This window comes from Chionomys nivalis, chromosome 12, assembly GCF_950005125.1.
Source record: "Chionomys nivalis chromosome 12, mChiNiv1.1, whole genome shotgun sequence".
NCBI lineage: Eukaryota > Metazoa > Chordata > Mammalia > Rodentia > Cricetidae > Chionomys > Chionomys nivalis.
In genome coordinates this window covers 22,595,199-22,612,145 of record NC_080097.1, presented here as the reverse complement: position 1 = coordinate 22,612,145, position 16,947 = coordinate 22,595,199, and the positions used below count along the sequence as shown (strand labels likewise).

General features: G+C 31.9%; 1 protein-coding gene across 1 annotated transcript in view; it reads right to left on the bottom strand.

Annotated features, from left to right (window-relative positions):
* The window catches only part of Klhl1 (kelch like family member 1), a 232,484-nt gene that overhangs the window by 8,792 nt on the left and 206,745 nt on the right, over positions 1-16,947 (bottom strand). The window contains exons 8-9 of the mRNA XM_057786305.1: positions 11,130-11,292; positions 1,486-1,698 (exon numbers count right to left, since the gene is read on the bottom strand). Of these exons, the coding sequence (XP_057642288.1) occupies positions 1,486-1,698; positions 11,130-11,292 (376 nt within the window). The remainder of the gene's footprint in view (positions 1-1,485; positions 1,699-11,129; positions 11,293-16,947) is intronic.

The window sequence follows — 16,947 nt, the reverse complement described above, 5'->3', positions numbered from 1 at the left end:
AGAATAATGGAAAATCAGATGTATAAGTGAATGACAAAGAATACCACCAAATAGTATTTTCCTAAAGGTGGAAATCGTTTTAAGGGAACCAGATAGTTTTTTTAAATAAATGACTTAAAAACCATAATGACAGATAATGAATATTTCTAAATTAAATGTTGAATTAGACTTTATGACTGTGGATGGTTCAGAATCTTACTCAGAAGATTCTTGTCTCTGCTGTATCTTCAAATATATTTTCTGTGCATTCCTCTAGCAAGTTCAGTTTCTTGAGAATTTTGTTAAAGATCTTAGATCCATTTTTAATTATTTATACTGTAAGAAATATTTATATATTTCTTCCTCAGGTTAATATCCAGTTTTGCCAACACCAATTATTGAAGAAAATATCATTTTTCCAGAATATAATCTTGATATATTTGTCAAAAGTCAGTTGCCCATAACTGTTTGGGTTTGGTTTTGGATTCTGTATTACATGCATTGGTATTTTTATGAAAATTTCAGGCATTTTTATGGCTATCACTTAGTAGTATAATTTGTGTTTGGTCAAGAAATTGTAAAACTTCTAGTAGTGTTCTTTCAGTGTTCTTTCTAGTTTCAGCTAACTTTGGTTGCCACAAGAAATTAGACTACAGAATATGAATGTGGTATGTAAAAAATCAGTATGTAGTTTCCTTAACAACACCAAAAAATGGAACTGTTATATGACTAAGATATTTCTCTCTTTAACATATACCCATAACACTGATTATACTAGACAGATACATGCATTCCATGTTTATTTTACTAATCATTATAGCAAGAAGTAAATGCAGCTATCATGCTTATCAATGGAAAAATGGATATTTCAAGTACGACATAAAAACTGGAATCTTACTCATTTATTAGGAAAATGTACTTACATAATTTTCCAATAAGTGAATATAACTGGGGCTATTGCATTGGGTGAGGAAACCAATACTCACAAAGAAAAATATTAGCATGTTCCCTCTCATATGGATATCCTAAATTTTAATATTTTTATATTTGTAAATAAGGGATTTTGATAGCATATGAAGAATTTGAAATTAGAGAGGAGACCAATAAGGAGAGAGAAACAAAAGGTACCGAGAAAGGATGGTGGAAAAAGATCAACTGTGACATGAAAGGAGGGAACAATTTCTAAAATGAATGCTAATCTTTGCTGTCTAGTATATGACAAACCTCTCTCCCAGTCATTACTTTTAAAATGACCTCATTGGAAATATGCAGCATACTTAAGTATTATGTAGAAATGTTGAGGCTTTAAGCTGATGGAAAGAAAGAATCAAGATGTAAAATAAAATTATAAAGTGTTCATATGCAAGAGAAGGAGATGGAGAGGAAAGAAGAAAGAATGGGAAAAATAAGGGATGGAGGGAGAGTGAGAGAAAGGGAGAGAAAAAGAAGTAATTAAGTTAGTTCTCGGAGACATATTTGCTCTTCTCTAGTGCCCTTGTGGCTCACCTTTCCACATAGTCCAGGAGCCGGGAACAGTGGTTTGAAGCAGGAGCATCATGACCACCCACTGCATAGAGAAAACCATCACAGGTGGCCACGCCAACACCCCCTCTCCTCTTACACATTGGTGCACACATGCTCCACTTGTTTGTATGAGGATCATAATATTCCATTGAACTCAAACAAGAACTTCCATCTCGACCCCCAACAGAATACAACCTGAAAACACAAATTAGGAAAAAAGTTAACATTATAGTTTGGATGGCAAAATGTAAAACATATAGTTAAAAACAAATTGCACAGTGTGAAATACATATCTTAATGAAGAAAGTCCACATATATATAGAATTCTTGTTATTGTAATATTCAGTATTCTAAGATTAAAAAATAGTTTTCTAATCTTAGATTCTATAAACTATTATTAATTTGCAGACAATAGAAATGATTAAACAGAAATTATATATTAACTTAAATTAATATTTGGTAATATTTATTAGTTTTTTACAATGTATAAAAAGTTATAAGATAGATGACACCAGTTAGAGCACCGTTAAAATACCATTTACAATCAGTAACCTTGCATGCCACATGCTCAAATAACAAATTGCACTGTGACAGTTTAGAACATTAACCAAGGAATACATTAATGCATGTTCTCATAACAACTGTCTTTTGTATTGTGCATTATGTAGTTTAAGCAAACTTCACAGGAAACTCTTGATACTTGCTTGAATAGATAATTCTGAAATTTACACTCATTTTGTTGTATTTGATAGGAAGCTTCACATAACATGAGGGCCTGCATGTTGGGGTTTCTGTCCTGCCCAGTTCCCACAGCTGTTTGTCCCATAGAAATCACACAGAGAGTCTACATTAGTTATAAACTGATTGGCCCATTAGCTCAGGCTTCGTATTAGCTCTTATAACTTATATTAACCCATTATTCTTTTCTATGTTAGCCACATGGCTTGGTACCTTTTTCATCTGGGCAGGTCACATTATCCTTTTCAGTGTCTGGGCAGGACTGCAGAAAGAGCTTCCTTCTTCCCAGAATACTCCTGTTCTCATTGCCCTACCTCTACTTCCTGTCTGGCTGTCTTGCCTATACTTTCTGTCTGGCTACTGGACAATCAGCATTTATTTAAAACATAATTGACAGAATACAGAATTGTCCCGCACTAACTTCAAAAATAAGTTACACTTAAGACTGAGATTAAATGATTTAAAAATACAGAGTCTAACCCTCAAAAATCACTTCTTTACCTTATGGTAATTCATAGAGATTTCATTCTATGGGAGAACACTTAATCCTTTAATATAATCCTTTAATATTTTTGCATGTGATGCACACTATCATATTTATCATCTATCTATCTATTGCATATATTTGTACATTGGTAAAAAGTTTTTTTTTAAAAAAATTCTGTAATTCTGTTTGCTATTAATAAATAAAGCAGACATATAGATATGTTTATGGAGGTCTCTAAGTGCCACACTTCAGAATCTGTGTCAAGTAAGCCTTGGTGGGTATATGGATTATATTTGCAATTTTACCTAAGCAATTACGCTATGTCTCAATGATAAAATAACATTTTCATAAAAAGAAAGATCACAATGATAATTAAAGTAGAGACTAAGGATCTCTGGAAGAGGGAAGATTTTGAAACTGACTAAATAGTGATCAGAGTTTGTGGAGAGAGTAGAAATTGATGCTGTTGTGACCTCTGGAGTTAATCAGCGTGACCAATAGCTGCAGCCCATGTTGTCATTAATTCTGGTGTAAGTCTTATGGACAATTCCCAAAGTAAAGACATCAAGAAAATAAAGTACAATATACTTACCTTTTAATAGTCTATTATCAAACTGATCCTTAGTCATAACTATTATTCTTAACCTGGTTGTAAACTTGTACACTTAATTCTCCATTTTTCAGTTTCAAAAGAGATGCATAAAATCAGTGTACCACACTGCATATTATAGTTTGGACACTTCAGGCTTTCTGGTCCATGCTCCAATATTCTTAAAAATTCTGCAATATGGTGCTTAAGCTGATTTCAAACCATAGATACATTTTTTTTACTATGCCATTGCAGTTTCTCAAGCTGTATGACATAATAAAATATGGTTGGTGGCTTGAGTGTTCTCTGTGTGACTGCCATGCAGCCTTGCATGATCACCCAGAAGCTGTCTGCTCACTCTCTATCTTAATATATCTGTAAAGTTAAATATTGATTCTATTCACATACTTTTCAATAATAGTAGTAATAATGGATTTTAGAAAAACTGATAGTTGAAAATACACTACATATCACAAAAGAACTTTGAAAATTGGTGGTTTAGGATTCATTTAAAGAGATAGCAAAGTATTTGTGTACAGCTCTATGAATACAGTAGGAAAACTGATAGGTGTATTTCTACAATGGAAAAAGAAATCTAAATGAGTACTTTGTCAGCATAGCTAGTCAACTAAACCTAATCACAATCTACTTATTTCTACACAAAGAACTAAAATGTAAAAATAAAATGTAAATGTTTAGTCTATTCACAACCTACTTATTTGTACACAAAGAACTAAAATGTAAAAGTGAATAAAAACAATAATATTGTATTTATTACTAAAAGTATAATAACAAAAGATAAAACAACCGACTTGAGCTGCTAGAATAATGTTGCCCTGTGCACGCAGACTTTCATGAACAATTAGTCATGTGTATCCTCAGATGCCTCTCTTCATCTATTTAATCATGGTTTAGTCTCACAGCTTGCTTTCACCAAGAGGACAAATTAGATGTGGGGACTCTGAGGAGCAAAAAAGATTCCAACACTGAGGTAAATGATCTGACAACATATGAAGTGACAGCTGACAGCATCACAGCACGAAGGGAAACATGACATTTCAAGTCAGCGCCGAAAGCTTAGTAAAATCTGCAGAATGAAGAAATGCAAGGGCAGCATTACCAGTACGAAAAGCATATGTGGAGACGTGGGTGATGGAAGGTAACAGCAGGTGATGTATGAAAAGTGACAGGTGCTTGGGAGGATGGGATGGGGTGATGCAACTGGATGAAAAAGATAGACGAAGGATGAAAGAGGTGTGGTAGCCAAGATATGAAGCTGTGATTTCGTTCTCAATCTACAGGAAAAAAGAAATTGCCAAAGTAACACCCTTAACAAATCATCAGGCTTTATCTTCTGTTTGATATGAATATTGAGCAGCAAATATCTTGCATAATAATGTTGTCATAGGATACAAACATGTACTTGATTTTCATAAATTGTCATGCTTTGCTGAGAATAACAAGAATCCAACTTTTCCCATTATCTTCTATTTCTTCTATGTTTAATTAGCATAAAGTTCATTTGACAATGTTTTGAGACAAAATTTCTTTGCTTTCATATGTTGCTAATATGTGCCCACTAAAGACAGTACTACTGATTTTATATCATCACATATACTTTAGGAAACAGATCTATCTCTCTATCATCTATCTATCTATCTATCTATCTATCTATCTATCTATCTATCTATCTATCTATCTATCTATACTTCTGGGAATATAAATATCTCTTTGTTTATATGATATATATATATATATATATATATATTATTCTGGGAAATAAATCTTGCATTGTCAAGTTATTTGTTCAAAGTTTAAGTAGGGGTATTATAATGCTGAACACAGGTTACCTTTATTCATTTATTTACTCTGCAGTTTTGAGACACAGTTTTGGTCTGATAGTATGTGGTTAACTGGTATTGAACTCACAGAAGTTCTCCTATTTCAGCTCCCTAATTTCCCTTGTGCTGGTGTTAACGTGATGTAACAGAAAGCCCAGTTACGGTTTCCACTCTTAGCTAAACCCCCTCTGTGTCAAAAGAGTGAGATTTAACTTTTCTTCTATTCTGTCACTTTTCAGAAGCTGGCAGAAAACCAATACCCCAGGTTTTTTTCAGGCAAATAATACCAATCCAGCTACACTGTAAGTTTTCTATTAACATTCATTCATTTCCCAACGATGGCATAGAAAGATTGAAGAGAAAACTCATAATCTTTGAGTTTGCTTCACACCATGAGCTAGCTGTCTTGAATTTAGGCAATGTTAATCTTTTAAAAGGGAACTTCATGTGACGTGTTTATACTTGGTATTAAAGGGAAAAATATATTCATTTTAGGAACAAATCTGCTTTCTACCCAAAAGAACCTTTCTTACAGGCTTCTTGTTTTTACCAAGAATATATAGGATGCTTATAAACATCATTTCTTGTTCAAAAATATACCTATTTATTCTTAATGCCAAAGGAAGTATTGCCTAGTTATCCTCTGATCCAAGGAGGTTCCAAATTAGAGAGCGGGGTTGAAGAAGCAGAAGAAAGAAGGGAAGATGAGTGGAACACAAACTGTCATTATAATTCCATTGTGTTATAGTGCTTACTACTGCTGTGCATTTACCCAAGTACAGACACATGAACATTCTTAACTGGTAAGAATTTAGAAGATGCTCATTATTTCAGATGTTCATATCCACAGCTAAAAATCTTGCCTTTGTTGTCACATAAAAATGAATAATTGGTTCCCCCATGCATGGTGACACATGATACTTTACAAAAGGAAGCCTTAATACAAAAGGTAAAACAGGACACCGAAAAGCATACATTGTCATCAGGAAGTGTTTTGAATCTCATAATACTAATCTAGGCCAATTTTCAATTTCTCTGCGTCCTGGAAAGCCATGCTTCTCTATGCTTTGTGTCCCTTTTACCTCATATGTAGGTAGGTAATTCTATTACGCCTTAACAATAAAATCAAGTGCTGTTTAACACCAAGAAATCTTCCCAAATTGCACATTTCCTTGGGCTTAAAGTGTAACTTTCTTAATAATTTGCATCCTAGGTACATTTCCTTATCATTTTTCATAGTTAAATAAAAGCCATGTGATTCTAATATAATTTTCAAGATATTTCAAGGTTTGGCCCAAATAGATTGAAATTATTAGCATAAATATAGTGTTATTAAAAAGCCTTCAGATACCCAGCTTTGTAGGTACTTTTAGTGATAAGTTGTGGGATAAGGACTCTCTAGCAGCTCCCTAGATCTAGTTTGGTCCCTTGCTTTTTAATACATGCAAAATCCTTTAACCTGATCCAAAGACACTCTGTAGACACCAGGGAAGAATGCTCTTGCTTGATCTTCTCAGTGACCTCCCTCGTGTGAACTGCTTATTTCAGGAATACTCACTAAACTCCCAGACAGGTGGATGGCTGGTTTTATTCCTGCTTACTAAGAAATCTTGATGCAAGTTGCAAAGTCAGCCTTAGATTTGCTTTGTCTCCCACACAGGACTAAAGAACATGTTGCCTGCTAAAGGCTCACAGAGCTCGTGTAACTTTACTTCTTAGGGTGTGCTCATTTTTTATCTGGTATTTTTAACATAAAAAACAGCTAAAGTATATTTATCACAATATGTTATTATAAGATTACATCATGGATTCAGTATTATATTGCACTTGATCTGTCTGAACACATCAGTTTTAAATACTAAGGAAATTTCTTTTATTTTAGCACAAAAATAGTAGAATAAAAAAATCTAAATTTAAGATGACTGGTTATTGATATTAATGATTCCTAATAAGGATAAGTGTAAACATAAAGGATATAACACCTAACTTATGATAATACGTAAGTGGTATGTGAAAGCAAGAGAAAACCTTCCTTTGTAGATGGGAGTAAATGCCCCAAAGTTGTCAGAGGTGAAATAATTCCTTGATAGGATTCTGATGTGAAAGGTTCTATTGTAATGGTTATATTTTTAAGACATGAAAATCACCTAGACATTAAGCGAGGCATCAAACTACAGAACATTTTAGGTTGTTAAAACACTTTTTAGATGTAAGACAAGTTTCTCAAATCAAAGCTATATTATTTTGATTTAAAAGAGAAAGACGATTGCAAGTATAATATAAAAGCATTCCAAACTGCTTCATATCAAAGTGCAATTGAATGAATGTACAGAAAAAATGTAAACAATTCCATTTAAAATATTAGTTGCTGGAACCTTGCTCCAGAAGGCTTTGAGGACCCTAATGGATCTATGGAGTAGGCGCCAAGAGGCTGTGACAACCTGTTGTTGTTCAATCAAGTGTCCCCAGATACCTTGAGTCATCTTTATTTGCACAGTGCCAAAGGTGTGCATGAATAAATTTACAGTCAGATTTTACATGCTAAGTTTCTAAAAAGAGTCACAATAATTACTATTTTGTTCCCTGGCTCTTTCTTTATCCTTCCATCTCCCAACGTTCCCACCAGTAGCAATTAGCTTTCCGATCTATATCTCTTTCATCAGAAGCATACAAAGATTTGCAAGCGACAAAGGCACTTTTCTAACTAGGCACGCCTACAGGTGGAACAATGTCCCCAGCTGGCAGTACATGCAGCTGCAGCATGATGTGAAGTAAGAGACAGTTTTGTTTTTTGCGGTTAAGATTTATAGCCAGTAGGGTCTTGGTTTTCACAGTCAACTCACCAGCCAAAGCTGAACTAATCCAGTCTACATTTCATACTACCCTATGCCCTCTGGGGGCATACTAAGTTTTTCCATTTATCCTATAAGCAATATAACTTAATACTTAGAATTGATTGTCCCCTGTCTTATGTCTATCTACCACATGCTCTTGGGGTATTGGCATGGTATTGGGTTGCTGTGATTCTACTTCATTCCTTGTTTCTTGAATGTTCCCATTAACTCTTGATACCATTTAATTATCATCATTCCTTTAAAACTCTTATGGTTAAAATCACTATTTCCAGAATAATTACACAAATATTTAATATCAAATTTCATGGCCTCCTGTTGATTCATGCTAGCACTATGTCCAGCATAGTGAAAGCAAAGAGAATACGTAGCACAAAAACTCCTGGGTTGATGCCCAGAATTATATGGTGAATTGTCCACAGGTTCTTGCCAAGTGGGTCAGGATCTCCAGGTGCCTGGCATGAAGGAGAACTGCTCATGCTATTCTCAGGCATTGCCCCCCCTCCAAATTGTATTTCTCATGCCAATTAACATCTAACATTAATATCTGACATGAATGACAGTACTGGACTAAATTGAAATTCCTAAAGATATTATAAACTGGGGATTAACACTAAATTATGTAATGAATGCATTTGAAATTAGGTGAAAAAGAAATTGAATATACATTTAATTCATAATATGTCCAAAACTGTGACTGGACTCTTTATATATACATTATTACTAGGACTGGAGAATATTTTCTATGAACACACATAAATTAATATGTTTAAAAATAAACTCATAAGGAAGAATAGCTTGATACAAGGTAATTATCAAAACAATGTTAAATAAACTAAGCAGTTATTCAAACATTAAAGCCTTTGTACTAAATTGCACATAAATAAATATATCGAGTGAATTAGAATATTTTAACAAACAGAACACTGAATGAAAAGGACTACAAAAGGAATTCCTCATGTTACATAATAATCAAAACACAAAATGTGCAAAACAAAAAACAGATATCAAAATCTTCAAAGGAAAACAAAACTATTAAGTAACATATAAAGACAGACTTATCAGAAAGCCATATAGCGATTACAGGATAGAAACTCTAAGAAATATTAAATATCATTGTTATAAAGGCAGGTACAGGCTTATTATTATTTTAGTATATGTTTCTCTTCTCCCAAAGCTTATAGTATAAATAAAAGTCAGATATACTATATATAGTATAGTAAAAGGCAAATAGAATATCATAGACAGTAAGATTGTGATTATATAAAAATACATAATGTAATATACACTTTAGTTCTGTTCACTTAATATATAAAGTAACATCTAACATGTAAGGTAGCCAAAAAATAAACCAATGTGAATAAACTGAATTGTCTCTGACATCAGTGTACACCATTATACACTTACAGAATGATTATATTTAAAATAAGCATCCTGCCAAATTCTCAAGAAAATATTAGAAGATTCCACATCTTATATATACTGAAGTGTAAATATTTTCTTACATGTTAAAACTTAAGGTTGGTTTTGGGTTGTGTTTTTGTTTGAAATTTGAGATTTATAGTACATACAAGTGAAATAACATCCAAAAGAACCAACTGAGGGAAAATAAGAAATAAAAAGACTTCCTCTGAAGCAAAATTAAGTATTTAATATAATATTTTAATATATTTCTACATGTGCATATGTAACTTAAAATCACTTTTTATGTCTAAAATTTTCTTCTTTTTTTTGGATTTTTGAGACAAGGTGTGTATCTGTACCTTAAAATCACTTTTTATGCATAATATTTTCTTTTCTTTTTTTGTTTTTTTGAGACAGTGTTTCTCTGTGCCCTAATTTTTTTAATGTCAGCAAGAATATTATTTATTCCTAAAATAACCCTGCATGAAGTAGCTTAAAATCATGATAATACAAGAATATGAATGCATTATCTGAAATCTGTTAAAATGTAAACAACTAACAAATATATTAAAGCTAAAACTGTTGTCTTCAGATTTTAAGTAAGACAATGAAATAGTTTCCACAATTGTTTCAGTTTAAATAACTATCTGTAAAAAAAAAATATCTTCATAAGACCTCTATAAAGAAGGGGAGATATTTCATTCTCATTGTAGCAAAGAAATAAGGATTACAAGGGTATAAAAATGTACATTTTCTGTGTCATTCCTCCCCTCTTATAAATACAGAAAACATAGAATGAACAAGATACATCAGTGCTGGAAGAAGGCAGTGAGTACACAGCTTTATCTCATATCATTTTCTGACATGCACAAGGAATTTTGGGCAATGCAGTATTTCACAATATCCCAGCTCTAGCATGGAGATATGGCATTGGTCCCCAGTTTTGCTTCTCTGTCAGGTTAGATAACAAAGTTCTGGCCATCAGTATGTCTGCAGTTTGCAGTCTTGTCCTACCACCAGGCAAATCACAGAAATTAGAAATTAACACAAAGATATATGACTGGAAGTGAATTCAAAGTTCCACTTCTAATCAAGGAGCTATTTGCAATTGATTCCTACTAATACTAACAAAAAGAAAATTAGATTTTTCCAATGGGGTGACACTGTGTATATCAAAAATATTCCATGACTGGAACTAATTGTCCAACATTAAATGAATTTTTGGTTTGTTTATTGTCATTTTGTGGAATCTTTAGTTATTTGCGGTTTTGTGTGTGTGTGTGTCTTTGGTTTTCTGTTTTTATTTGGTGTTTCACTGTCGTGTTGTTCTTGTTTTTGGAGAGAGAGCCCTATAATAATGGGGACAGAGGTAAGGAAGTAGTAAGATGAGTTGAGGAAAAGGAAAACATGACAAAAATATATTGTATAAATAATTTAATAAAAATTCTATTAATTTTATAAATTGCTAATTTAAGGGTTATAGACTGGTTGAAATGTGGACAGACTGCTGCAATCATACAGGAAAAGTACAATTAAGAACAAATCTTTATTCTCATTAACATAAACTTAATATTTCTTGGATATGCAATTAATATTGAGAAAATTCTAAATTATTTTGTATGGTAAATATACATGGCTTTATTTCAAAATAATTCTTAAATACTAACACTCCATTACTTTTTTGCCTATTAAAAATTACAGAAAAATTTACTCACTTGCCATTCAGTGCTGCTACTCCAACAGTGCTCCGAGCAATCGACATACTGGCTACATAGGTCCACTGCTGACTCTGAGGATCCCACCTCTCCACTGTGTTTAGATAGCTCCAGCCATCATGACCTCCCACCGCATAAATAGGACCTTCAAGCACAGTTACTCCTAAAATATTAGAGAAAAAAATGAACAATGTGTTTGTAGATTCTAGCATCACATTGTGCAGTGAAAGATACTGTGAAATAATGATGGGGGGGTGTTTTGTAGCTGTGTTGATCACAGAATATGAAATTTGATTTTCAATGTGTCTCTTATCCAGTTTGATATCAGGATAAAGCTGTCTTTATGAATGAGTTGTGCGGCTATTCTACTTTTTCCCATTAATTAAGTAACATTTCTATTTTGTTTTTATCTTTGACATTGCAAACTTCACTTACTGAAATTTTGTTAAAATGAATAATAGAAATACTAAGAATAGCTATACAATATTCAGATTATTTATGTACTGGTATAAGACATGTCTCTTTTACATTCATTATATACTAATATAATATATTACTGCTGTGATGGATGTAAATGAATAGATATATATTTTTGTTTAATGTAATTTTAGAACTTTATTGTATTTGTGTTCATTTTAAAAGCAATTTAAATGTGGGGCTGCAGAATAGGATAATTACATTATATACTTATTAAAATTAATTCAACTAATTATCTTGTATGACTAATAAGTACAGTCTTGATTACGTGTTTAGTTTTCCAAAATTACTAAATTAAATAAAATTGAGGAATTACTATTTGTTTGAACCAAATGTAACTAAAGCAGGTTTGTAGAAGAAAGATATTAATTTTGAAGGCTTATCACATACATTTGTTCAACAATTTACTATCTATAAGATTTTTTGTAAGTATTTTACTTCCTTGTTGTTCATGCTATTAGTGTTTATTTAGAAGAAGCTTTCTTTGCATTGTTTTCAAAAATAATATTTATTAGGTTTTTATTTCTAATAAATGTAACAAATATTTCTTGTGTGCTTTAAACGACTTAAAAATATTTTTATGTATTCTTTGAGAAATTCATTCATGTGTACAATAAGTTTTCATCAAATTTGAAAGTGTATTTCTACCTTTTGATGGCAAAGTATAACAAGCTTTGAGGATTGTTATATAAAATATGAAAAATTAAAAATAATACTATAAACACACTTATAGCTGATGCTTATTTTAAAATTTTTTTCACAAAATCCAATACCATAAAGGTATCCTAAATGCAATCCCCCTTTACTTTGTGTCTAAATTCGAATTCTGTGCTTTTGTGAGATAAACAGAGTTAGAAATTTCAAAGAACTGCAATGAAGGTACTTTATATTTTAGGATTGATGAAGAACTTTGGTGTTGCATTTCTTCTGGTGGTCATGATAAATTTCTGGCAGAAATATTAGGGTCTAGAGTTAAAACAGAATGTTAAAACTTATTGAAAGCAAACACACAGGTCACCAAGGAGAATTTTGTATTTACTTCAAGTGACTATATTTATTTGGCTGTTTCCTCAAAGTCAGAAAACAAAACAAAACAAACAAATAAACAGAAACTTGCTTTCACATTTTCTGTCTCCTCATTCTTTTATATCAGCACCCATCTCTGGAAGAAGTTTCCTGAGAGTTCATTATCCAAGAAAAGAAAGTAGTCCAGCAAAGTATCAACTTCGAATGTTGACTCTTTTCTTTCCTCAAAATCTTCCCCCAGTTACAACTTCAGCTTGATAGCAGACTATCTGCTTTGCCCTATTCTGACTCCCATCGCCCCCATCTCTAAGGGACAAACAGAACCTGATAGGGCACCCTTCCTTCCTCTCTCCTGGGGACCTGTGAAACCTATTCTTATTCTTGAGTATTAGTTCTCAATTCTTAAATAGTCAATGTACCCAGAAACTCAAGTGACCAAAACTAGCAGAACCCCAGAAGCATTTCCTACTGACATCCACCCAAAATATTCACCTAAGAACTGGAGAGGATAAAGGAAACCAAGGAAGGAACATTACAAAAAAAAGAAAATACCAGATATCATCACCTAGGATAAAAATATTCCAAATCCCAGATGCCTAAACACCAGTGTAAAACAAAATCAGTGACAGCCAGTACCATATGTCCTCACTAGAGAACCTAACTACAGTAGGCCCTGAGAATGCTAGAAAACTAGACAAGCACCTTAAAGTAACCCATATGAATATGACAGTGGTTCTTAATAAGGAACTAAAGAAAATCTTTTAAAAAAATCTATAAAAATAAAAAGAGTGAAGGAAAACAAATAAAATAATTCAAGACATAAACGTATAAATAAAATCAGCAAAAAGATACTAAATGAAGGGAAATCTGGGAAGGGAAAATTTAGGAAATTGAACCTGAACCTCAGAAGCAAGTCTCACCGACAGAATAAAAGTGATGAAGAGAGAATCTTAGATGTTGAAGATATGATAGAAGAAATGGATACATTGATCAAAGAACATGTCAAATATAAAAAAAATTCTTGACACAAAACATCCAGGAAGGCTGGGACAATATAATAAGATAAAAATCTAAGAACAGTAGTAATAGATGAAGGAGAAGAGAAACCCAAGTGAAATGCCCAAAAACATTTTCAATAACATCATAGAAGAAAATTTTATAATCTGAATGAGATGTCTACAAAGATCCAAAAATCATAAAGAATACCAAGTAGATTAGACAAGAAAAGGAAGTATCCTGGAATATAAGAAATAGAAGACTAACTTTTTAGAATATGGAAAGAATATTTAAAAATGCCAGAGGGAAAGATCAAATATTTGCCAAAAAGTATGTCTCTGCATCTATATCTCTTTCATGTGTCTTTTCTTAGGCTCTTTTCCTTTTATTTGTTTAATTTTCATTAATTTGCTTTGCTCTTTATCTTCTTTTATTAATATCCTTTAGATATCTGTTAATTTTCTAAAGAAAGAGCTAAAGAAATTTTCATAGAAGATGTGGGTATATATTGTGTGACAAAACTACTTAAATTAGAAGGGCTGCAAAAAATATTAGAATAATGAGTAAACATTCTTATATAAGGAGAGTTTTTAGGAAATTGTCAAGTTCATTAAAAAAAAAAAAAAAGAAGTGCAAGTGAGAATCTTTTGGACCAGAAAGAAAAAAAAATATCTACAGGAAAAAAAAGGAAAAGTAAATTCACAGACAAAAATATGAACATTTATATATTTCAGTTAAATAAGACTTTTATTTAAATTAGTATGCACTTTCTGTTATATATTTCTGAAAATACAATTGCAATAATGTGTGAAATAGTGTCTAGGTGAAGTCTTGAAAATTGATGAGAAACTCTTTATCAGGTCACACAGAGATAAACACTGGGTATCAGAAGGAAGCTGGCCTGATGATCTAGGTAATGAATTTACGAAAAATATCTGTAAAAATGAAGTAAGAAATACATATATGCCATAGATATATGCTTTAAAATATATGTACGAATTGTAGAAAATCTATGGAGTTCAAAAGTTCATAGTATGCCATTATGTTCACCTTCAGTTCTTAGTAGGTTAAGAAAAAGAAATCAAATAATCAAATAGAAAAGCAAATGAACAATTAGATTCAAACTATGAAACAATGAAAGAAAACTTTTACAATAGTACGCATGCCTCTAAAATGCATAAAAATCTTAATAAAAGTTCAGACATTCAACACAGTGATTATAGAATGTTTTAATTTTTTAATTTTTTTTTTTTTTTTTTTGAGACAGAGTTTCTCTGTGGCTTTGAATCCTGTCCTGGAACTAGCTCTTGTAGATCAGGCTGGCCTCAAACTCACAGAGGACACCTGCTTCTGCCTCCCAGGTGCTGGAATTAAAGGTGTGCACAACCACTGCTCCGCCTATAAAATGTTTTTTTTTTTTGAGAGTACCGATATGAATAAAATAATACCTAATGTAGAACAGAGCAAATAAAAATCTTCAGGTTGTTCCCACATTTTTTGACTGCATGAACTCTCCAATTAACAAGAATAAAAAGTTAAATAAAAATAATAGGTTCATCTACAAATGAGAGAATGACAGTCCAAATTAAGACAGTTAAAATAATAAAAAATATAAAGCAATAGTAGAATAAAATATATTAGTCTAACTATGCAATGTAAAACTTCTCTTATCACAGTAAAACAGAATTTTCAGATTAGGCCCATAACCAAAAATAGTCACATCACATTTTAAGCAAAAATCATACTAAGTGTGGTAAATAATAATGTTAGCATAAAAATAAAATTAAATGCAAGAATATGGGCTTGGAAAGACAATTTAGTCACATAAATATATGGCATGCATTAAGGACCTTCTTTCCATCCCAATAACCTGGACATAGCAAAGCTCCTAATGCGCTAGCTGGTGAGGGAGAAATTTACAAAAATTTCTAAAGCTTGTTGGTCAACTAGTCTAACATTTTTCATGGGGTCCAGCTAGCTGGTAAAAGACCCTGAGGATGACACTCAAGATTGACCTCATTTCCACACGCACATACAAAAAACATACTGGATCATACACAAACAATCATATATAAAAAGTAAGCAATACAAATTAAAATATATGATTTCTAAAAATTGTTAGGCAAATATAGAAACTGGCAGTTAATATGTCTAAATTAATAAACACTTTGAGTAGACTAAATAATGAAGTTACTTCAATAATCTGCTTGTACACATAACAGTTTATAGAAAATATTCTATTATAAATGATAGAACTATAAACAGCATGAAATGTAAACATGTTTAATGATTTGTAAAAGATATAGAAATATGGTGATGTTTGAATAATTAAAATCAATTAAAATATTTGACTGATTGGTTATATAACACCCTCACATGATTTAAACAAAAAAAATGTTCAACTTTGAGATACAGAAAATAACTGCTTAACAAGTAATCAAACAGAATCAAAATATTTAGATGAAATTGGGGAGAGCTCATTAGTTTTTAAGGTTAAAATTAATGTAACTCAGAATAAGATGATGTGTTTATTATAATTACATTACAATGCTTGATCAGATAATTGAAGTGTCTTGATATGTTTGGCAGACATAGAATGTTAAGATAAAAACTAATCAAAATTAGTAGAAAGGAATTTGGCATTATAAACTCAAGAATTCAGTAAGAATAGGAGAAAATATATTCATAGAAATACAAAGTAAAAGGCCTGAATTTGTGAATGCATATGTTGAAGACATAATTTCTGCAATATCACTTTAACACCATTGACAGGTAACTAAGGTTACATGAATTCTGAAGTATCAGATTCTCATAGTATTATCATGAGAGGAAATAAAGCAATCCATTATCAATGCCAGGGGAGTATATTCTAGAAAGTATCTGACACTAAATCATAAAGAGGGGCATCCTGAAGTGAATAATCATTTGGATTATTTTTCCCAACTTTCTGGTCTGTGAAATTAATTAGCTACCTTTTAATTCAAAGAAGTTATTGCATCTTATTACAGCAGCCTGAAACGACCACTGCATAGGAAAATACTCTTTATAAAAACTGAATTACATCAACTTAAAAAAGATTTCATTACAAAATTGATGTCAATTATAAAATTTCAGGAAATCAAATACTATAGAATAATTGAAAACAGAGGCAAATATCTAATGCTAGAACCTAATTATGAGCACAATAGTTCACAGCTTTCTAACAAAGTACTTTACAGAACACATGTTCTCAATGGCAATTACAAGGCATTTAAGAAAAGCAGGATCGTGTGAGTGTGAGGAAATTATACACTGGATTACAGTGATCTGATACTGAATT